The following is a 23437-nucleotide window of genomic DNA, read 5'->3' as shown; positions in this document are numbered from 1 at the left end:
AAATAAAATTCCATTTAGCATTTTCTCCTGCCTGTCTACCACACTGTGACTCTGTAACTGGTGAGCTCTCTGCCATATAAGAAGAAGAGCTTATGAAAATTCGGAGGAAAAGCTCCCCAATTCCCTAAAGAACCAAAAATGGGAACAACATATTCTGAAAGTTCATCYTCAGCAGCCAAACTCTGATCCAACACAGATGTAGTTGAATATTGTAGATGAGAAGATTATAATTTTATATATTATTTCTCTTTTTTATCATTCTCCACATTTTTATGGGCTGGGCATGTCTTGCTACAAGTACGACTGTAAACAYGTATGTCAATGAACACTGTTGTGCAAAGTCTTTTTCTGATCCCAAAACTGGGAAGTTTCCAYCCCAGGGTTAGCTGTACAGCAAACTGACCCGCACATTTTTGATTGCTGGGTATTATACCATTTTCTGATAATAAAAGTATGCAACCCCAGTTTATTGCTCTCCGTTTAACAAAGGAAATCAGTGTTTATTTTGTATGTCTGAGAAGTACAAACKCAATTAAAGGGAATGACCGATGAAATACTGACTTAGGAGCTTGTACACATTTAATCACACATTTGGGAGAAACCCCCCCAGAAGACTGATTGTGCTGCCCATTGAGAATGATGTCAAGAACCATTAAATTCAAGAGAAACAAGAACTGGCCAAATCTCTGAGTGCTCCAAGACCTTTCCAGGCTTCAGGTTGGCAAGAACATTCCAGCATCTGCTGCAGGATCCTGAGTTCTGCTGTGCCCACAGAAATGTTCTGACCAGAAGAGCCCACAACTACAATGTGGGCAAAGGGCAGCCAGCTGGATCTGGGCACCCAGTAGAGCAGACAAAGAATTCATCCATCCCTTTGGTATTAATTTTACTGTCCTTGAGCAATGTCCAAGCATGGGCAAAGATCACAACTGGAAATGGCCAGTTAATGTAATGCTGAAGGGTGATGGAAATTTGGCTGTGTATTTTCCATGCACAAATATGGCAAGTTGTAAAACTCCCCTAATGCCAGTTACTTAAAAAATTACTGACAAATTGTAACCAGACCTCACTCTAGCAGCTCTATGTCTGATTTTTAGCACATGAAAAATAGAAGTCTTTTTGCTGGGACAGTCTGTGTCTTCAACATCATCACTGGTAAAGCTGAAATCACTGACAAAATTTTTCAGTTGTGTCATTTTCAGTGTGATTTAGGCACAGCCACTTTCAGATGAAAAAGACATTAGGCAGGAAAAAAAAAAAAACAAACACTGGGTGCTGTAACCATGAGAGTGGCCTGTTCATTTTCCTACTACAGATAACTTGTGTAATTCGATGGTCAAGCCTATTGAAACTACACAACATACTCTGTTTTTCAATTTCACGGACAGTGATGTAACTCCAAAACAAGCAATGATTAATGAAATGTCATTCGTCCCACCCAAGGCAAGAAATGTCACTCTGCTCCAAGCTGAAATTAGACTGAAAATGTCTAATAAAATGTGTATAGTAAAGCTTCAGCAGTGCTGTTTCTGTCCCAGACATGGCAGCTGGTCTTCTCTGGCACAGAAAAGCCATGTGATATGGCAGGGATGCTCCAGGTACATCTGGAGAATGATTCAAGAGGTTACAATTGGGTAAATGGCTCCTTGCTCAATATCCTCGGAGATTATATCTGCTAGCTTCTGTGTTTTCTTTAAAAACCAACAGAATTGGGTTATCTCATGCAAGGCCACAGCTGAAAAGGAAGTATCAGAGGAGAAAATACATTAATTTGGAAATTAATCATTTTGTGGAAAGGTGACTCTGTCATGTCTCATGCATCAAAGGCTTCCTCATTCCTGACCGCTGTGGGAGGGGTGCATGAACCCCGCAKCAGGAATTCACATGGAAACCTCAGAATTTCAGATGGGCTTGTTCACTGCTCAGCTTCATCTTCTCTCATCCTCATTAAAGTAAAAATATCTTATAAACCAGGAAATAACTCAGAAAAGCTTACTCTACATTAACTCACTGATGGAGTGAGAGATGGAAAAGCAAAAGAGAAGGCTGAAGAGAGGCACGGCAAATGCAGAGGCAAAGCTGCTGTATGAAATGTGCTTCCAGGATCATGCAAATCAACAGCAGATGTTTGAGATAACCTCTTGTGCCTGTAACTTGACATGTCAAAGAGCAATTCTGCCCTACAGACCTTCACTTCTTCCCCCCTTAGGAGGGTAACAGGAGATCTTTCTGTCATCCAATGGAATTTCTCTTCTACCACGATGCTAACACTGGAAATTCAATACAGATCAGCCTCTGAAACTGATATATAGCAAAGGGCTGCAGGGGTAGGAGTCCCTCCAAGCTCTGATCCTATTTTGGGGATTTATTGKGACATTTCCATGGGTCAAAAAGCTGTGCTGAAATGTTCACACCAAMCCACATTCCTTGGSGTCTGCRGCAAGTGGTGTCCTTTGGACAGGCYGGTRYTGAGCAGAAATTGGGATTTGGGATCAATGGGACTCCYATGCACAAGATTGATCTCCCTGTTGGTGTCCCGGCTCTTCTTGCAGGTAATAGAACTATAAGAGTGTTTTTTAAGGAGACAGTTGAGCTCTAATCCCTTACAGCAGAGCAAATGTGACATGAATGAAGCTGGCAAAAAAAGCTTTGCAAAARCTTAGTCACTCAGCAAGTTACTGGGATGAATTCTTTTGTCACCAAAGAGCAGCAATCAATTMTTCACCCATAGGGTCTCTGTCATCTCCTCCTCCAAGCAATGAAGTTTTTGTGCTGGTATTCCTTCAGAGTGCCTTGTAGGGATATGACAGGAACGAGAGAGGTATCTTGGATTGTATTAACTCTCATATAATGAAGGAATGGGAAAAATAAAGTGCAAATAAGGGTGCAACTARAGAGGAGTTTCTTCAACATCTTCATCTTTCCAGAAACAATTAATCATTTTCACTCAACTGCAAGGGGCAGCCCTGGGGCGGGGCTGGCGAGCAGGAATGTTCCTTTGGTGAGATCCCCTCTGAAAGAAACCMAATCACACCAATTCACCTGAACTGCAGCAATAACCTGGGCACACCAGAGATCCAAACTGAGCCTCAAGGTCTGTTCTCAATGAATCCTTATATCACACTGCTGCACTCTAGACACAGGATAAGGCTTCCCTCACCCTCCATCTTCACATCTTTAACGCCACTACACACATATGAATCTAAAAGACCTTTATTCCCCGACCCTCAATAATTTTAATACATTTTTCACTTCAGAGGTTGAGTTTCCTAGTTATTCTCCTTCCTGCATAATGAAAAATACTGTAGTAAGGAAGAAAATGCTCCTGCTTATAATGAAAACCACATTATGGCAGAGCCCTGGGGACTGGCTGGGGGAGGTGGAGGCAAGGGGGCTCCCTGGCTCTGCTCAAAAGTATGATCCAATAAGTCATTTCCAGGGTAAACACATAAATCTGTCCATCTTGAACAAAATCCAAACAATCAGAAGTATTCCCCTTGCCTTACTCAAAACATCTCTGCTGCTACTGAGGAAATAAAAGGAGTGGAAAAAAACAAACACCCTTTGGTGGAAGCTGAAAAAGAAAATATTCAGTGTACATGTTCAGATGGCCACTGAGTAACTTTGCTCAGAGGTAAAGCTCCAGCTGCTGCTGATGTTCTCTGCCTTACTGAGGCAGAGATGCTAGGACGGATGTCCCAGAGAAAAGAAAAAAAATGGGATGGGGAAAGAAAAAAAATCAACAGTTCTTCCCCTGTAGCAAGCTTGTTTAACTAATGTGCAAGTCTGGATTTGTACAGACAGCAGAACCTACTGCTGCAGTTTCCATCAGTGTGCCCTGCTGGGGAAGGGTAAGACTGGCTCAGTTGCACAGTAAACATCAAGGAGAAAATTCTTCTTATGAGGGTCAAAACTGCTCTTAATCGGCAGTGTTAAATTAAAACCCCAAATCTGATGGACTTTGTACCACAAATGAAAGCTGTTGAGCTACCCCCAAAATCTAGCTSTGTGTGTGATGTCATTGAAGATGTCACGATCTGCCACAATTGGTGTCAGGGATAGCTCACCCTGCTGTAGACCTGTGTCTCTCTGAGCAGCTTTGCAGACCTAGTGCAGACCTGGTCTGCCCTCTTGTTTAAAGCATTGTCCTTGTTGTTATCTTAAACACCTTTTTCTGCAGAGACAGTGATGTTCTTAGAAAGCTGGAGTCACAATGAAATGCCAGGAGTTACAGAGGTGTTTTCATCTGAAAATGTGTGTTCTTGAAATCACCACTCTAGCTATCTTCTAGGATTAATTTCTGCGGCAGAATCCTAAAACTGCCCACTGTTTCCTACTCAGGTGGTACAAACAATTCTAATTCTAACATTTAGGTTTTTATTAGAAACACCAGGAACAAAACACAATGTTCAGCTTTAGCTTTTTCCCAAATCCTGCTCTTCAGTTATTTTCCTTGGAGGCCCTGTCTTTAACCTCTGCTGTTAGTTTAGCCCAGCTACACTTGGAGTTTGTTTGTTTAGACAGGTTTATAACCCAGTGAAAGGAGGACTTGGGAGGTGAACAAGGCTCCCTGGATCATGTCTGTAGGCAGCACAAAGACAATTGAATCATGGCCAGCAGTCAGGAGCATGGCACCAGTCCCTTCATCCTCTCTGTGTAACCAGCTGGATTCTGCCCTGAGGATCTACAGAAAATTCAGTAACACAGCTACAGGTAATTTTCCAGCAAACACACAGAGGAGACTGAATATCTCTGAGGGTCWTTTACAGCTCTCTRGTAGCTGCMTGCTTWTATTTCCATYTGGTCAATTCTACTYATYRGTCCAAAYCTGACAATTTCTGTGTAAATTGATKAGCTAGAAGATGGTTTGGACTTTCTTTAGGTTATGTTTTCCCTGCCTCTTGCTCAGTTGACGCCACTCTTGGGCTTTTGCTGCAGGAAGTTATGAAATGTGATTCCCAACAGCGCAAGATCTGACGCTCCACCATCAGCAGGGTCATTTCTGTCTGGGTCCAGCCCCTTCCCGCATTAGCTCAGATGGATGTGTCACTGGACGTACATCATCCCGTCACTCCACTGTTCCTACACACAAGGCAGACAGCGGAGTGAGTAGTAAGGAAGGAATTAAAATTTTTATGTCACTCCCTTCACTGGAGACAACGTTTAGAGACATTATTGGCATAGTCACGCAGAGTGTTTTCCAGACTAGATTCCACCAAAAAGCTTCAAAAAACAGTTTAAGGACGTAACTTCAATATTTGGATGATTTTCCAAGGAACAGATTCATTCTGCCTCGCATTGCAGCTGAAGTAACTCCCAGGAAGAGTAGAATAAAGCCCAACAAATTTTGTGCAGATGGATCCTCATTGTCTGGACTCACATGGCTCCTGCAGAGGGTGTCAGGGAAATGGTCACTGTGGGGGAGGAGGGAGCAGAATTTGTTCTATATTGAGAAGAGATAGAGCACCCACASAAGGGCGAGCTGCAGGGCAACTGGGGCACTCTAAACAGGATCTGCTAAAGCCCATTAAACCCTCAAACCATCTTCCCCTGCTCTCACTGCTGCTTTAGAGCTAAAGGAAAATGCCACCAGCTTTGTTTTAGGGTTTGCCTTGGAGACACCCCTAAGCAGAAAGCAGACTTAATGGGTATTTCATGTTCCTGAGAGTGCACATTATTAAATCAGAGCCTCTTCTGAAGAGTTTGTTGGGAGCTCCAGCATCTGGGCTAGTGGRATTGTGCTTCAAAGGAGAAATGTGAGGAGTGGGGAGCCTCTTGTAAAACTGGGCTCCTACTCTGCATATATTGACACTTTTTGTCTTGGTGAAAATTGCTGTTATATTTCCACGAGAATGACTGCTGAAACTCTGCATGCAGCTGCAAACAGTGGGGTGCTGGGGGATGTAATGCACGTGCTCAGCCATTTTCTTGGAAGCTTTTTAGGTATTCAAATGCAATCTAGAGAGGGGAACGATTTTCCCTGAAGATACCTTCCTTTTGATGGCTTGCTCTCCCAATGGTGCTCTTCTGATGCCTCACTTTGTGGAAGGAAGCAGAAAGGCTGGTTGCAGACACTGAGGACACTGCTTTACCACAAAAGATCTGGCAAAATGTCTGTGGGTTTCGTTTCCTTTTGGGCAGGATCAAAGCTCAGCTTCTTTCGTTTCCTGAATCAAAACATGGTAAGCACAGGAACCACAAATACCGGAAATAAACATTTTCATAAACTCAGAGGATGAACTTTTCCTTATAGTGTTATTATTCTAACAATTATGCCYAAATAAAACACAATCTACTGGCAAAAAAGTATATCAGCCTAAAAGGGAAAATGTAACTAATATTGGTTGATAGTTAATTTTGTATCTAGCTGTTCTACCAGAACCATTAAATCTTGGTTAGTGTAGGATGGCTAATTTGTTTTTGAAAGATATCTCCGTCTGTGTAATATGTTTTGTTAAATCTGAGCCAAATTTACTAGAAAATTTACTATTWTTGCATACCAGAAAAGGATGAATTTCCTGCCTATTTTGCAGATGTGCCTCTTAATTTTCCACCCAGTGAACAATGCTCAGATCCATTAAAAGATGGACCATGTCAATAATAACTGAAACCTCCTCTAAGTTGTCAGTAAATGCTGTTTGTGAGAGGCAGACCTTTAACAAAAAGGAGACAAGAACTGGATGTAGCTTACCCAGGGGACACTTCTTAGGTCTTTCTACTGCCAGGAGCCAAAGTTTTATTGCATTTTGGTGCTGTCCCACAACCAATGAACATCACAGGACAGCAGGAACAGGTAAAGAGGAGATGGGAATTGCTGGAATTGCTCCTTTACTTTTATTGGCTGCAGGAAATGCATTCAGTCTCCTCCTGGATGAGTTTTCTCAAGCTTGAAATAACACACCAGCAAGAATTGCAAGGTAAGAAGAGTCTTCAGAAGTCAAATTTGTAAAGGGCAGGTCCTAGCTGACTAGGTCATCTGAGAGATTTCTTGTATTGRAAAACAAAACATTTCATTATCTTCTGGTTTTAAGTTTGATATGATAGGTGAGAGAAAGACTCTTGTGATTGGGACAGAGACACTACAGATGCTCCATCCTCAGCACTACACACTGCCTCTGGCTTTCTTTGCTACCTTTGATAAATCCTTCATCCCATGAGAAGGAATGAGAATATCTATTTATCACTATATTTATCTCCTGAGCAGATGTTTTGCCCTTTTACAACCAAATGCAAATGCTGTCTTGTAGGTGCTGTGAATAATCTCTCCTATTAAAAGCTCTGCTCATTAAAAGCCCCAGGCACAGATCTGAGATTGCAGCCAACCCCAAAAGTGCATTTACTGCTCCCAGCATTATCCTCCTGTGTTTGGGAACTTCTAGCAATAAAAACTGGCTTTCTTAGGAATTTTCCAAGTAGCTGGTTGCTTATCTGAGGAAAAGGGACAGATACGAGCACAAGCAGACACACGGGTCCTAGATGCAGATTATCAGTGGGAAGAGATTCCCTCAGGCCGACAGTTAGGCTTGGATGTAGCCAGTGACCACCTGGCCCAGAGCTGATAAGAAGCAATTAAACCCAAGAKTTCACCAGTCTGAATAAGAAAGGGAGAATTAGGCTCCAGATTCATCCTCATTTGTTTTAATTCAAGGGATAACACAGAGGGTAACCCTGGGGCCAGGCCCAGGAGCTGCAGAGRCACAGCAGGTACAGCCCCTCTGAGCCACGAGAGCTGCTCAGYCTGAGCCAGAACAGCCTCAGGGATGCAATGTTCACAAATTCATGCTTCCAAAAGCCCAGAGCTCATCCTACCTCCTCAAACCACTTCGATGGAAAATGGAGCTAAGGTTCCCRAAGCAGCTCTGTATTTGGGATCTTTCCTGGAAAAGCTGGTGGTCTGCAGTGTGGATCAGGTAAATCACCCTGTGGTGTGGCTGAACTTCTCTTACTCACGAGTGATGCTTGGCTATATTTTATTTATTTATGTAGTCATCACCGATTGTTATGTTTATGAAGGAGAAGCATTTCTTTTGTTTCTGGTTTTGTGGTTTGTTTTGTGTGTGTGTGTGTTTAAAATCCATCAATTTACAGGATAAGAAAGAAGCTTAAGCTGGTTCAGTATTAGCAGCCACCAGGTTCAAGGCAGTGGATAAACTGTGGTTTACACCATTAACAGAGTACAGAGAGAAAGATTAAGAATTGGGATTTGGATTTTGCTAGTCAGAAAAATAACCAAAAATAATATTTATTCCTGTTCATGGAAATTTACAGGAGTTCTGTCCCTTGGAGGAAAGATGTGTTCTATTCAGAGTCGTGCTTTTTCCCAGCCTATATGGAAAAAAATATCTTCATGTAGGCTGTAACAATTGAAGCACAAGCTATTTATGCATTGATGGGTATTTCTGACTTGAAATATTTGACAAGCTCTATGTTAAATATCTGGTTTCACTTTCTAAATGTCTATCTCAAAGCTTCTCTTTCCCCTGTGTCTTGTTGAAGGAAAGGCTGTAAGAAAGGAAGCAAGGAAACTTGAAAGTGAAAAGCCTTCTAGGAGCATGTGGGAAGCCTTCCATTGTATCAACTACTTTGCCCTCTTATAAGTGCACTGAATTTGCTATATTAGTTTGTGTTATTTAGTCAATTAGTTTCTGTTTATTTTTAAATTATAAAATAATAATATTAATAATACAAATAATAACAATATTATTAATAATAAAGAAATAAGAATAAATATTTATAAATAATATAATAATTATACTTTTAATGCATTATATATTATGTTATGAATAAATATAAATAATATTGACTATATAAATATTATCTAGATAAATATTAATACTAATTAATAATTATATGAATTAATAATCATAATTATAAATGCATTAGGACTTTTTAAAGAAGTACTTGACATTAATGATGAGCTACCAAAGATACCAGAATTAGACTTGGTTAAAACTTTATTCTCTTCTCAATATTTGCCTTTGCAGTTGATGAGGGTGCGTTTAATGGGCTGAAGATAAGAAGCAATCACTTCAACATTGCCTTTCTGAAGAAAATTTAGTTAAAAACTGCCTTCCAGAGAACTCCCAGACCTTAGACAGCACACAGACCTGGGCATGGATRTCACTGCAGGCTTGGACAAAATAATCTGTCTCATTTGCAATGTTAATGCAACGATTTGGTTTGAAAGACACCGTAAGCTCAATGGACCTTCTAGTTCACACATTTACAGTCTCCTTGGAGCTGCTGGGCTGCCTGGCTATGGCAGGAAAAACAGAACCATTTCACATCCCCAGAGTGCAGCATCATCCCAGTTCCTGCCTCCCGGGCTGGATGGTAACAGCCCTGGTGCTCAGCCAGCCACCGGCTCCTTACCGTCAGATTTTTCAAAAATTATGAAAACAATCCCCCTGTGTGACCTGTCTGCTTAATGTGATCAGGATAATGCTGCTGATTTTTGCAAAGCTAAAGATAAAGYCTTGCATTGGACCTGGTGGATTTCTCTGCTGTTCTTCAATAACCCTGCAAATCTGGGGGTCTAGAAACACGAGTAACTGCAATATTTTGTTACCCTTCATACAGCTGTGCTTAGTTSTTGACAACATGACTTGGGAGCAAGCAGAATGGTTTTGCAGTCCAGAAATCTGGAATTCATTAGGGAAATTTTCAGACATGGGTTGTTTTTTTTTTTTAAATTATACTTTGGCTTAGCTGCAAAAAGTCAAAACAAACAGAGCTGAAAATTCATCGTGAGGGGTGTTAAAGAGTTTCTTTGCTCTTTCATCAAAGGAATAACTGGACAGAAAAAAATCACTTCAAAATTACTTTTTCCTGGTTTGCTTTATTGTGAAAGCAAACCCTTTCCTGAGAAGAGGAGCTGTTAAGAGCTTCTCTGGAATTCAGGTTTATTTGGAAAACATCGACTAAAGCCTGCAGTTGTGCTAACCTCAGAAAGGAAAGGGGAGGAGGCAGAGAAGTGATGTTAATTTATTCATGGAAGAGTTCAAACTGTGCAGTTTTTCCCCTCCAAGGAACTTTTTCTCCTGCTCAGGAATAAAAACTGCACAGCAAATGTTAACCTGTGCCATCCTGACTCGAGACAGGAGAGGGTTGGTTTGAGTTTGTTTTGTAGGCACTTAGTGAGGGCAGACTGCAGCATTTCAATTCTGCAGCTGCCTGGAAGGAGATGGAGGTGGAATTTGCTTGGCAGGAGTGAAAAATTCTTTGCCTGAGCAAAAACACAGGAGTGTTGAGCCCTCCTGAGGCAGGCACCAGCCCTGCTGCTGGCCTGGCAGAACTCTTGGTTCTGCTTTGAGCTCTCCTTTCTCAGACTCTCATACCTGTTTCTCCCACTTTTTCCCTCCATTTCCACCATCTATTTGTCACTTTGGAGGTTTTTCCTCCATTCCCACAGTCTGTTTGTCACTTTGGATGTTTTTCCTCCATTTCCACCATCTATTTGTCGCTTTGGACTCCCCCTCTTCAGGGGGGCAATGGCATTGTCTCAGCTGCTGGCAGCTTCTTTCTAGAGTGTTTTCCAAGAGATCCTGTGCTCCACGCCTGCTCCAGGACCTACCCTTCCCTGTTGTCCTTCAGACARCAAATATTTCCTATCTCGTTGCCCTCCTGGGATGCTGAGCCCTGGGAGAGCCCGGCTCTGGTCCAGGGTCAGCAGCTTTGTGACAGGCACAGCAACACCGTTACAAACACCGTAAAAAACACCAAACAAGGCTTTGGAGAGCCACCTTTCCAGGAGGAAAGGGAAGGTGGAGAGAGGAAACCGGCATGTGRAACCTCTCCTGCTAGAACCTCTCTGTACACGCTGGGGATCTGCTAAAAGGATGTTTCAACCTGCGCTCCTGGGAGCTGAGCTGCTCGTGAATGACAAAGTGCTCCACACACACCTTTGTCTGGGAAAGCCTTTAAGGCTTAGGTAAGCAGTGTTAGGTAAATTTCTCTGGAACTGGGAGAATTGATTGTTTAAAAAAAAAAAAGTTAAAATATTTGTTTCTGCTCTCACTCTTGGTCCTGCTGGATTTCCAAGCTGGGTCTGGTGTCACCCTCCCAGGCAGATTCAGTGCGTCACAGCACAAGCGATGTCATAAGGAAGCTTTGCCCCARTCCAGACAGGATGATGACTCTCTCCAGTTGGACCAAGGACTGGCTGAGCTCCTGGAAAGCCTCYTCTCAAGTCTGATACGCAGAGAAGGTGCTGCAGCTGGTTATTTAACATCTGTGCTCCTCACACTCAGACAGCCAGTAAACAAAGTGACTAACAGACAAAGAAATTAGATTTTTTTTCTGTGAACTGCAACGTGTAATTATGGCAGATGATAATCSCTCATTTCTTGGGAAGGGGAAAGATTCCTATCTGGGATTTTCATAGCATGACACAGYTCAGGAAGCAAATGACTCCTCACAGAAGTCACTGTGAAGCTAAAGTAGCCAATTTCTGGTCTTTGGTGCCAAGGATGCTGGTTCTTGTGAACTGACATGCTTCCCTTTGGTTTCCAGCATGAAAATTCTTGTTGTAACTCCAGTGGCAGATGCAGGACAGATTGTGAAGTTGTTTCTTCTTCCTTCTTTTACTTCTGCTTCTTGTAAATAAACTCAGAAGATATGTGATATAAAATACAATGGTTCCTTATTTGAATTTTTTTTGTGAACTTATTATATTTTTAGCAGATCCAAGTTAAAACTGAATTCATTTRGGTTGCTTAGGAGTAATTTCAATTTTTCATGCCAGGTGGATTCATATATGTGCACACTCCTGTTAAATGTTGGCATTTTAATTCACCACCTATCTGTGTTTGGGTTAATTTAAAGTGGTCAAGCTGTATTACAGCATCATATCCAAGTTTTGAGCCCAAATGAACTACATTGCACTCAGATCTCTCTTAGGCTGCAGCCGTGTTGTGCCTGTAGCTGTACAAACACCACTTAAAACATATTTTATGGTTAGAAGASTTTAGCAATATTTGCCTCCAAAACATGGGCAGAACTGTGGTGCCTGTAAGGACAGAAGAGGCTTGTGATCAATCCATGTCCTGCTGCAGGACCCCGAGGTTATGCCTTGATGCAGAGCTGATGTCCTGCAACAYGATCGTCTGAGGGGGGTGGAGGAGAGTCCAGTGCCTGCAGCTGTAAAAATAAGGGATTTGGCTGCTTTGGTTTCAAGTTTTGGTCAACTGAGTTGAAAACTCCCTGTCTTTACTGRCAAAATGTACAGTATATTAAAAAAAGTTTCAGGGCTGAATGGAAATGACATGTTTTGACTGGGGGAGAATATTTTTTAAAAGTAAAATCACTTCATTTTAAGATGTAASTAAAATACAGGAAACAAAAACATATATTCCTCCTTAAATTTCTGGCAAATTTCTCCTACTTACTCCTCAAACTCTTCCTTAAATTTTGTCCAAGTTACCATGAGTTAGTATAATTTTTTCTCTTTAAACTGCAGAAACAGCAGGAAGCATTTAAGAAATATGTGCTCAGTGTGAGCACGCAGCTCAAAGAAGCACAGTTAAAAGTGGAGAACCAAAACCMTCATCTTGTCTCCCACTTGCCCAGATACAATGATGAAATCAACTGTAGGTTCACTGTAAGCAGAAAATTCAGTTTTGAAGCAAAACATCGTCCTCAACTTACCCCATCTGGTGTGTTCACACCAAAGTACCCAGAGCCCAAGGACAATACCACAGGAACTTGGGTTGCCAAAGGCAACTTTGCAGTGCAAGGGCATGAACACCCCCACAGGGATAACATCCTTTCATACATCTCATGGGATACTCTAAACATGAAATTCTAAGTCCTTTTAGTAGTTGGATCTKTTAGGACTGGACATAATCCATCTGAGTGAGGGAATCCCAAAGGGAATTTCTAATTTTACTGTGATACAAAATCCCTGTGCAAAATATGAGAAAAACTATATTTACAAACAAAAAAAAAAAAAAAAAAAAAAAAAAAAAAGGAAAAAGAGAGAAAGCACAAGGAATTTTTACTGGCAGTAAAACAGTGCAATTCATAGCTTGGTCAGGAGAGTTGTTTGGCTGTGCAGTTGGATAGATTCAGTCCCCAGCCCCAGGGGCAGTGGCAGCACAGGAGGTGCTGTGGGATGTGCACTCGAGGTGACGCCGTGGCRGAGCTGCCATTTCACTGCACAGCTTCTCCTCCATTCCGGGCTAACTTAAGGACACACTGCACACTGTCAGGTTGTAGAGTGCTGCTTCTGCCAATTATCAGCTTGTAACTTCTTCTCATGGTCTCTATCATTCTGTTCTGTAGCAATACTGTGAGTGTGGTACACAAGCAGATGCTCTGCTTTTATTTTTTTTTTTAGGTGCTTCCTAATCCATAGTACAGAGGAACTGCACAAAACACTGTACTGGTTTTGCATATGGCTGGTGATAATAAGTTATCTTGGAATCYTCTGTGTGCAATATCTTTATTTCTACCACTATAGAGGTGCCCAAACCTGATTTCGACAACTGGAAGATTATAGCAGACCTAATAACCCCAAACCCCTGGAAACAGAGATATAGATGAGTCATTGATTGTCAGTGAAGGAAAATTACTCCTTCTATTTAAGCAGAGTTAATTCCATTTTTCTTTGAACAAGCTGCCAAAAGAACAAGCTYACAAGCTGTTAGAAAAATAACTTGAAGAAGCTGTAGCTGTGATTTGTGTCAAGCTCAGGAGAAGGAGAAATATAGAATCTGTAGGCAAGAGCAGACATCATCATGAWGGCTGTGACTCTGGGACAGAAAATAACTCACCTGTGAGATGAGTTTTCTTCAGTATTGTATCGGTTGCTAAACAGTAGCATCACATATCTACCATAACTTYCATTATTTATTAAAGCTGGGAATCCCTGGTTACTGTGCTTGGACTTCAGGTACTTTACTTTCACCCTCCTCTAAAATAAATAGCAGCAGTGAAGCTGCAATGCTGAGCACACTGATCCTAAAAATTACTSTTGTAGCTTGAATCTGGTTCCCCCCATTTATTTATTTTAATCACAAATGGGAGAAAAGCGGGAAGAGGTGGTGTTTAAGTTTCAGTATGTAGTCCTTTGATGCCCGTCTCAATTAGGAGGAAGTGATAGGGACAGATTAGGATTTGGGGACAGGGATAGATAAAACAGAGGGATTTGATCGTGTGAGGTAAAGCCAGATGCATCTTGTTACATGGGCTGCTTTTAGAACYTTGGATTTGTTTTCTTTCAGCCTGGAGCTGCTGATAACTGGAGCTGTGTGGAAGGCACTCACATTCCCAGCACTTGCCTCCCTCCAGCTCATTCCAGCTGCTGCTGTAGCAGCTTCTTGCTGGGCAGTGGTGACAGAACAATGTTAGGGGTGAGGCAGTGGAGACAATTGGGCTGTTATTCAGCTTGGCTGTGTGRAGAGTACAGGTATGTGTTCTGCAAAACAACAGGTTTTTATTCGCAGAATCAGAAGCTTCTTGCCAGAGAACTGTTTAAAGGGCAAACCAGGGGGCAGCCAGCAGCAAAACCATTTTCTGTCTTCAGAGATGTTCTTCTCAAAGGCCAGCATAAAGCCTTGAAGCATTAAAGCTGTGAAAACAAACCGAGAGAAGAATGGAGTGAAACAGTTATAACCAAAATAGCCAGTTTCACATGCTTGAAACAAAATTAACCAGAACAGAGCAGAAATTCCACTTCACCCTGCTCTGCTCATGGTGCTGAGTGAGCCAGTGCAGCTGGGGAGAGCAGAATTATTGCACAGGAGGGTGGCTGTGCCAGGGGGATCTGCAGGAGCTGGGGATGGAGAGGGAGGCTGCCCTGAGGTGGAGAGGAAAGGAGYGATGCTGTGACCTGTGTGGGGTGTGATGCAGGAGCTGTAGGAGCCACCGGGAGCAGCTGCAGCACCTTTTTGCTTCTCTGACCATTTCCTTGCTCGAGCACTTCCAGTGAAGCCATGGTTTGGTGCATTACTGGAAAGAACTAATTTCTTGTGATGGTTTTTTTTCCCTTTGGAATTTAAGCTTCTTGACTTCTTACATGGATGTGCTTTCTGCAGCTATTGTAAGTAGCTAGCTTTGCTCCCTCCAACCCTGTCCTGTGTAAGCTGAGAGAATCCTGCATTTATGAAAAGTACTGAGTAGATGGTCCTGATCCCTGGAAATGGGGCAGGGGAGGGCAGGTATGCAGATATCTGCRTTACTCTGTCAGCATTTCTCACTCCCAACCTGAAGGACCACACAATATGCTGAGAAAACTAATCCAGCACCAAAAGTGGCCTTGCTTGAAAAACCTACAGATTTTTCCAAGCATTTATTTTTCTCCCTGACACTTGCCATCAACTTGTTTGCAGCTCCTGTTACAAGGAGTTTACATCAAAACCTCAGGAAACCACTTAATGCTCTTTAAAACACAATGCTTCAGATGAATTATTACTAAATGTGCCTTTGTGTTTTTTTAAGTACTTAAGACCTAGTTAATTAGCTGGATGGTTTTCCATTACACATGCCCCTCATGACATTCAGCTGAAAAGCCACCACTGAATTAAATCATGGTTACGTAATCTTCAGTCATAGGTAGGATGTTGATTCACATTTATGTGTAACTCCTCCCACCACACATAATTTGAAAATTTCAAAGTCAACTGTTTGACAGTGACAAATGACTGTTAACTCTCCCATGTTCTCCAATTAAAAGCTATTAATTATTATTGTGCACTATTTAACTGAAAATACCAATTCCTTAGCCCTGGACAGATCCTAGAAGAGCAGCTAGCTGACACCTCCACTGAGAGAACCATCAAAAAAACAAATATTTTTTTCCTCTCTTTTTAACTTCTCAGGGAAGGAAGGTGTTGCTGTCTTCACTTCAAAGGCATTACTGTTTGTCTTGCAAACTCACTGTGGAGCTGAGACAGATGCAGAGGGTGTCCTGAAGCACAGCCCGACCTTCTCCACACGCCAGCAAGGTCAGCCCTTCATTTTTGTTTTCTCTAACAGTGAAATTCACTTCACTGGAGTGACTCCTGGTTAACAGCAGTCGTTGTTATCAGACTGGGAAGAAATCKGAGAGATCCAGACCAAGCTGTCAGCCCAAATATTCTTGAGAGCCTTGGTGGGGAATAACACTGTCCCACTTTGTTAAAATGAAAGTGATGGTGATGAGAATGTTCAGAATTTGTCCATGTTTTAAATATTTTTATTCAGAGCAATGCGTAAAAATTGTAGAAGTGCAGGAGCTCAGTTGAGGGGAATGATGATCTGTGATGTACCGTGGCTGCTTTTATGCTCTCAACTTTCATATTTTAAAGCAAGAAGAACTCTAAATATACAATATATATCTATAATTATAATTATATTTAATACATAACTATATAATATAAACAAAAATAAAGGATTTAATTGTTAATATAAGCCCTTGTGCTGTGCATTCTAGAATGAATCTAGTGACAGGCTGTTAGTTCTCAAAATGTTGTAGCCACTCAACCAGCAATTTAAAAGGAGTTTTATGACCCAGCTACAGCCATGGAAGTGCTGGAGTTGGAAGGGACTGCCATTTGGTCACCCCTTGTCCTTCACACCATGCACAGGTCACTCTGGTGGCYCACAGGACAGGGTCCATTCCAGTGGTGTCACCAGTGAAAGGGCCATCAACCTGCCCCTGTGGCCTGTGCCACTGCCTGACTGCTCCTCCTAGGTTTTTTTTCTGATCTTTATCACAGTTCTTGTCTTTGCACTTCACATCCATTACCTTTTTCCTGCCCCTGTTTGAGGGTGGTTTTGGTCCTTTCGCTCCCTGGGACAAGGGTATTTCCTGAAACTCCTCACCATKAAATCCAGTCCCTGTGGGTGTCTAGGAACAAGGAACAGAGCAAGGTGCTCAGATGTGTATCTGGACCTCTTGAGTATGCAAATAAAGCTTGAAATATCTGTCCTTAAAATGCTGCTGGCTGCTTTTCAGGGCAGATCATAAGTGCTGTGAGAGCTAGGACCTGTATTGGCTCAGAGGGAGCCTGAACATAAATCCCTCCTCTTTCCAGCCACATCTTGAATGACTTTTATTGTCCCTCGCCTTTGCCTGATGGTGCCCCAGGCAACTTCCTCAGTACCTGACACTAAAACAGTGATACAGTGATCTCCGTCCTGTACTCTACTGTTTCCTACTTCTATTTTTGATCAGTTGTGTGAGGACAGAAAAAAAAAAAAAAAAAGAGAAATATGTAGCTGGGCAAAAATTCCTGTTCCTTAGAGTGTCACTTAAGATTTTTGTTCAGACTTCAATGGAAAGTTGAACCAGGTGACCTCCTTGTTGCTTGCGAGTTGCCTGTCTCTTATAGCAGGAAAATTGCAACCTTCAATTTACAAACTTTTTGCCAAAACTGCTCTTTTTTGTTTTGGTTTGGGTTTTGTGTTGTTTTGGGTTGTTTGGGTTTTTTTTTTAATGTTTTTGGGTTTTTTTATGGTCTCCTGAGAAGAGCACTTTTCCAGAGTATGGCAGAATTTCTGGATTCTTATTGTGTTGAATGCAGTAGGTGATGCTTTCAAATATTTTGGCTTTTATAGTTTAAKGAGTTGTGAGATGGGATCAGTTTGATCATCTCATCTGAGTGCTGTAAAATGTGTTCCTCAAGCCAAACAAACCCACCAGTAAAAAGAATTAGTGTRCTCTCTAATGTACTTCCAAAAAGTCACAGAAAAGCCAAATGGCATCAGACAGATGCGTCTGGGAAGGGTTGACTGATAAGTTATCAAGGTGACACRTTAACCACTATTAATGCAGTTCTTACTAGCAGTTGAATCTCATTTTTGTTTAGTTGTCTTCCTAGGAATGTCTCGTGGAAAGATGAAATGGTCTTGCATGAGTGGAATTTTGGGCTCTAACTCATGATCTTTGGCAATTACTATTGCAGTGTTTTAAAAAAAAAAAAGGTGTTTTTTCCTACTCTCTGCATCACTCGTTAGCTAAAATGCTGCACAAGGAGTAAATGAAAARTTTTCCTTCATTGTATTATAATTTAATATAAATAGCAATGCTATTYAACACACAGAGCTGTGATTAGGAACATCCCTCTTCACTCARGCAGGGCTGGGGGAAACAAGATCAGAGATAACTTTGGAGGAGGAGCAGTTACCTAAGCAGACAAGAAAAACTGGAATGGAGTGTCAAAATGACTTACCTGATGTCACGTGGCAGGTCAGTGACAGAGCTGGGACTGCAATGGTGACAAATCGTGGGCCTGTTAGGCCCTTTTTCTGGGAGACTGGGGGAAGAAAATACTGGTTTTTMTGGAATATGGTGTGCATAGCTGCTTCACAAAGTAAGTAACTTAATTTATCCCTGTTTTAAATTAATTTAAAGCAGAACTTTAACACTTTTAATTTTATGACTTGAAAATATTTTAAATCTACTTTTTAAACTTCAGATTGAGATAAAGTTTCTCTTTTTTAAAGTGGCACAAAAAGGGGTTTTTTTTTTGTAATTGAAATATTGATGTTCTAGTCGCCATCCTTCATTCAACTTCTCCATCAGGAGGAAAAGTGACAAAGTTTGAGGGAATCACTACTGTAGGTAAAAAGTTACCTGTAAAAAGAAATGCAAGAGGAGAAGAGCCATTGAATAAGACACCTTGCACTTGGATTTCAAGAACTTTAGGACATAACTAGGATCATGTCTATAAAATATTTTGGTACTTTTTAATAAGGAAGAAGAAACTATTTCAATGATGAAACTTTGCTTTTTTTTAGAAGTCCTGTTTGGTCGAATAATGGCTTGAGCTGTTCTGTGAAGGCTGTCAGTCCTAGAGTGCTGCAAGGCACTCACTTTTAAAGCTGCCATTCATCCCTTTTGTTTGGAGGAGCCTCTCCGAGATAAGAGATGAGTTTGCTCAGGAGAAGATAAATCTCGAGGCTCTGCATGGGCCGTGTCTGCAGACCGACCCCGCGCCAGGGACCATGGCCTTCCTCATCCTTCCCAGGAGAGAGCCTGGGCCGGGAGGCAGAAGCTGGACAAGGTTCCTGGAGCAGTTTTCATCCTGCCAAATACATGGAAGGGACCACGGCAGGGCTGAGCAGGAGTTTAGGCTCTCCCTTGGTGAGCTCAGTGACCCCGTCCAGCCRAGCAGGTGCTCCCATCCTGCCCGTGCAGACAAAGCTGGGCTGCTGAGGGTGTCTGTAAATGCTTGTGGCTGGAAGATGGGGACACCTTCCCTTTCCCCGCTCCAAGAGGGGCTGTCCTGATGGGATACACCACTTTGCCACCTGTCCTGTTCCTTCATGGCACTGTGAGGTGGAAAACCAGAATTAGCGCATAAAACCCTCTCCTTGTGCTGCCCATGGATAAACAGCCAGGTGTCTCAGGTTCTTTTCCAAAGAACTCCAAAAATCTCTGAGCTGGCCTGAGTCACCCACACCTGAGATGGACATGGGATTCATCCTGTCTTGGCATGGCAAGAGGACACAGCTCGAGCTGTGCCAGGGAAGGCTCASGKTGGCCATCAGGCAGAATTTCTGCCCGGGAAGGGCTGCCAAGCCCTGGAAGGGGCTGCCAGGGGAGGCGGTGGAGTCCCCATCTCTGGAGGTGCTCAGGAARTGACTGGMCGCGTCACGCAGTGCTGTGACCAGGTGTGATCGGTCAGAGGCTGGATTTGGCAATGTGGGAGGTTTTTCCAATGTTAATAACTCCGTGATTCCCCGTGTGCGGAGGGCAGGGCGGGAGTGGCCGCGGTCCCGCCGGGCTCTGCCCCCGCGGGGGCCCGGGCAGGGGCGGGGGGAAGCGGGGCCGGCCCGGCCCTATCATCCGGCCCTATAAGAGCCGCAGGCGGCGGTGCCGGGCCGGCATCGGCCGCGTTTGCCGGAGCGGAGGGAGCGTGTTCTGCCAGCATGTGCGGTGAGTGACGGAGCGGTGGCCAGGCTGCGGGACGGGGCTTTGTGCCCGAGCCCAGCGGGATCGCTCGGGATGGCCCCGCCGCACCCATCTGGGGTGGGAAGGRCAGGGAGCGCCCGGCAGCTGAAGGGGAAGCCCCTCCGTCCCAAGGAGAAGCGATGGCCATTCCGTTCCTCCTTCCCCAGCCCCCCGTGCCTGGCGGCTCGTCCCGGTGCTGGGATGGCAATWGTCCCGTTCCCAGCGCCCGGCTGTCCCCGCCGTGCCCGGGCTCCCTGGGTAACCTCTGCCCCTCATCCCGCTGCCTCTSCTGCACGGGATGCGCTGGGCTCTCTTTCCTCACCCGGGACTGATCCATGGTGACTCACTTCCCAACTGCGGCGATAAGGGAGAGTTCGTGGTTTGCAAACAAAGGCAGTGAAGGAGCTTAATTCTTAGCTGTTGTGAGTTTATTCACCTCATTTTATCTAATAAAGATGAGATGGTAAAGATAAKTCTTACGGGGTGTGTACAATTGCTTAGGTATGCTTCGGGTCAGATTGAAATCAAAGCGTAGGTTCAGAAGCTTTTAATGCAACTGTACTTAGTCATGGAGGAAAGTTTAGTGAAACTTTGCCCATCTGTCCCTGACATCTCCTCTCAGGTCTGATGAAAGTAGAAAATTTCGTATTTGTACTTCTTTGTCGTCATCAAGATCTCTMTTGAAAGTGAGTTGAGTTACTCCGCCCAAAGCTGTACTTTCTGAATTAGGTATTCTTTCCCTGCCTCCACATCCTTTTAAATTTTAACGTCAGAAAGAGCAAGGAGCTCAGGGATCCTCTTCCACTTGAATGGAAACACGAGGTGATATTGTTTCAACCCCTATTGTTTGAGCTCCTACGTGACAGATCGCTATCAATGAGACCAACTCGGTGTCTTCTAAACAAAACCCYTTCAGGTGAGAGACCTGGCTCAGTGCCTGAGCCACCCAAAAATATTCCTGACAAGCACTAAGTGAGGCACATAATGGTAATATAAAAAACTTTGCATATCTGGGCTGTGAATTGATTGAGAAATGAGGGTGTTAACAGTGTTCAGGGAGCTCAGTAAAACGTCTGAGTTTAGGGGTGGAGTGAGTGACTCAGTATGAACTGGCGAGAGCAGCAGTTCATGAAGGGCAGTGAGAGTAGAGCTCATTTTTTTTCCCCCATCAACATTTAGAAGCCTTTTATATTACATTTGTTTCATGAAATATATCCCCCAGCCTGCTATGCTGCTCTCTGTAGGGAGTGTAGGAGTTCCTGAGACTGCAACCAGCAGTTTCTAAGAGACTTTTTTGCTGTTKCTTTTATTTTTGCATATCTTTCCAGGTCTAAGTGCTGATAATACACCCTATTGTGTTTTCTTTGGCTTCAGGTTGCACTGGAAGATTTATAGCCCTTGTTTAATGTTTTGAAAATACACAGGTTGTAAATACTGCTATGAACATGCTCGTAAGGAAGCAAAGTTGAGATGTTATCATTCTCACATGTAAAAAGACAGTATAGCAAAAGCATTCAAGCTAAAGTATAGAGGGTTTAAAAATCAGTTAAGATGCACTTTAACTGATGATCTACCTATTTTAAACAAAAATTAGTTTCATCAGGATATGAAGTTGAGACTCTCTCAAAGCTGTTTCTAGTGTCAACAATGTGCTTACCCCAATAGAGGCATCCTTTTATTTTTTAAACAATAAACAATTTTGTTCAAACTTCAAGTAYAGGCTGCCCCCTTCTTGATTTTGGTGAAGTCTTGTAATTGCAAGAGTTCTTGTGGAATTTTTCCACAAAAATAATTGATTTATTTTTCCTCCTCTTGATGCTCTTCTTGTATTCCTGAAAGGGGAAGCTCCAAAGTCTTGACGGGCAGGTTAAGGGAGAGCCTTGCTTTCAGTGTCTGCACCTGATTGCAGCTGATTTTAATAATGTTTTAACAATTTTCTGTTTCTGTTTTTAGAATCTGCTTCTACGGGTAAGCCATAYATTACCTAGTTCATCCTTCTAAGCAAACTCTAATTATGAAAAGTTATAAAATACATTTAACACTGAGATCAAGAGGGTACTGTCCTAGTAAAACACCTCTCAAGTGCTTTCACTGGATTTGAGCCTTCTTTGTATGTCTTTGAGTCTTCTTAGGGAAGCAAGATCTGGAAATGGCCTCTAATACCTTGGGGAGGCCATCACAAAGTAACTTTTTAGCATCACAAAACTCTTATCATAAATATGATTCAACTGAGATTCAGTCACTCTGGCGTGCTTCCAATAAAGAATTAAGCTACAAGGAGACTTTATCAAAAGTTSTTTCTACAGAAGTTGAGTAATGTGCTTTAAATCTGGCCAAAATGACGACTGAGGAGGGAAAAAATATGTGAGTRGATAAATCATGAAACAGAAAATCTTGAAGTGAAAGTCTTACTCTCTAATATCACTCTCAGTGCTTAGAGTAAGATTTATTTCCCTTAACTGAAAGAGTTTATAACATGTTCTTTGAAGTTGGGCTGCAACTTTTGTTTTCATTKTAAATGGTCTCTGGTGACTTCTGCATCTTCTAATGCACGTGTGTGGAAGTGCAGCTACAATTCCCAGGGAACAAGGATCKCTTTAACAATTGCAGCACACTGGTGGCATTGTAAGGACAGTCCCAGAGGAAGGTTCTTCCTGGAGCTCTGTGTAGTGGAAGATGCCACATGGAACACACAAGGATGTTGAGGCGTAAAATAATTGTGAAATCTGGCCTAGAAAGTAGAGCTGGATCTGAAATGAGGTGTGTGGCAATGTTTTGGAATGATGTTGAGAAATTTGTATTGAAGAAAATGAAGAATGCTGCTCTTGAGGTTCGTGGTTAGTGCCAGAGAACGGTAAATATCTGTCTGGAAAAATTATCAACAGGCTCTCAGTCTGAAGTGACTGCTCATAACCAGAGGCATTMTTTTTCAAAGCATCCATGAAGAACAGTTTTAATCAGTTCAAATTCCCAAATATCTCCTTAAATGCAACTATTGCCTTAATGTCTGTTAATATTGGATGCTGTAGAAATAATTAGGCTGAGCTCCTCATAAATCTCAAAAGTTTTATCCASCCTTTAATCTTTCCAAAACAAATTCAGAGGCAAATGTAATACTCTCTTAATCTCACTGTCACATCAACAGTATTAATGGCTTATAAACCAGTGGAGTAACAGAATTCACAGCAATATTTATAAGGGAGATTTACTGGTGTATCACTATAACAGCTTCTTTGCTATGAGCATTTACAGTTCAAAAGACTTAATTGAGGGGGAAGAGGGTGTTAAATTTCAAACAAAGGCTTTCTCTATCTAAAACACTTGTTTGAACTGCTTATCTGTTGAACTTAAAAGTTTGGGTTTTTTTCTAGCTGGAGTCTCCAGTCCTGACTTGTTGCTTGGAGWAACTGTTGACACAGTAAAATTAGTTTTGTTTTACTGGGATACAGATTTGCAAGAGTTAATAAAAGGCCTAATGTGTCCATATAAATATCAGGGTCCCAGGAAGAGCAGTAGGCAGAGAAAAGGAGTGACTGTGTTTTCCTTTGCAGGTGACTCTTT

At 42.4% G+C, this 23437-nt stretch overlaps 1 protein-coding gene across 1 annotated transcript in view; it reads left to right on the top strand.

Moving 5' to 3' along the window:
• Window positions 1-19778: 19778 nt before the first annotated feature.
• GFPT2 (glutamine-fructose-6-phosphate transaminase 2) overlaps window positions 19779-23437 on the top strand; it is a 16953-nt gene continuing 13294 nt past the window's right edge. The window contains exon 1 of the mRNA XM_057373702.1: window positions 19779-19861. Within this exon, the coding sequence (XP_057229685.1) occupies window positions 19855-19861 (7 nt within the window). The 5' untranslated portion in view covers window positions 19779-19854. The remainder of the gene's footprint in view (window positions 19862-23437) is intronic.

Source organism: Malurus melanocephalus, unplaced genomic scaffold (genome assembly GCF_030028575.1).
Source record: "Malurus melanocephalus ecotype Western Australia unplaced genomic scaffold, MMel_1.1 scaffold_205, whole genome shotgun sequence".
NCBI lineage: Eukaryota > Metazoa > Chordata > Aves > Passeriformes > Maluridae > Malurus > Malurus melanocephalus.
Note: the sequence above shows the minus strand (reverse complement) of the source record. Positions and strands in the feature narration are given on the sequence as shown.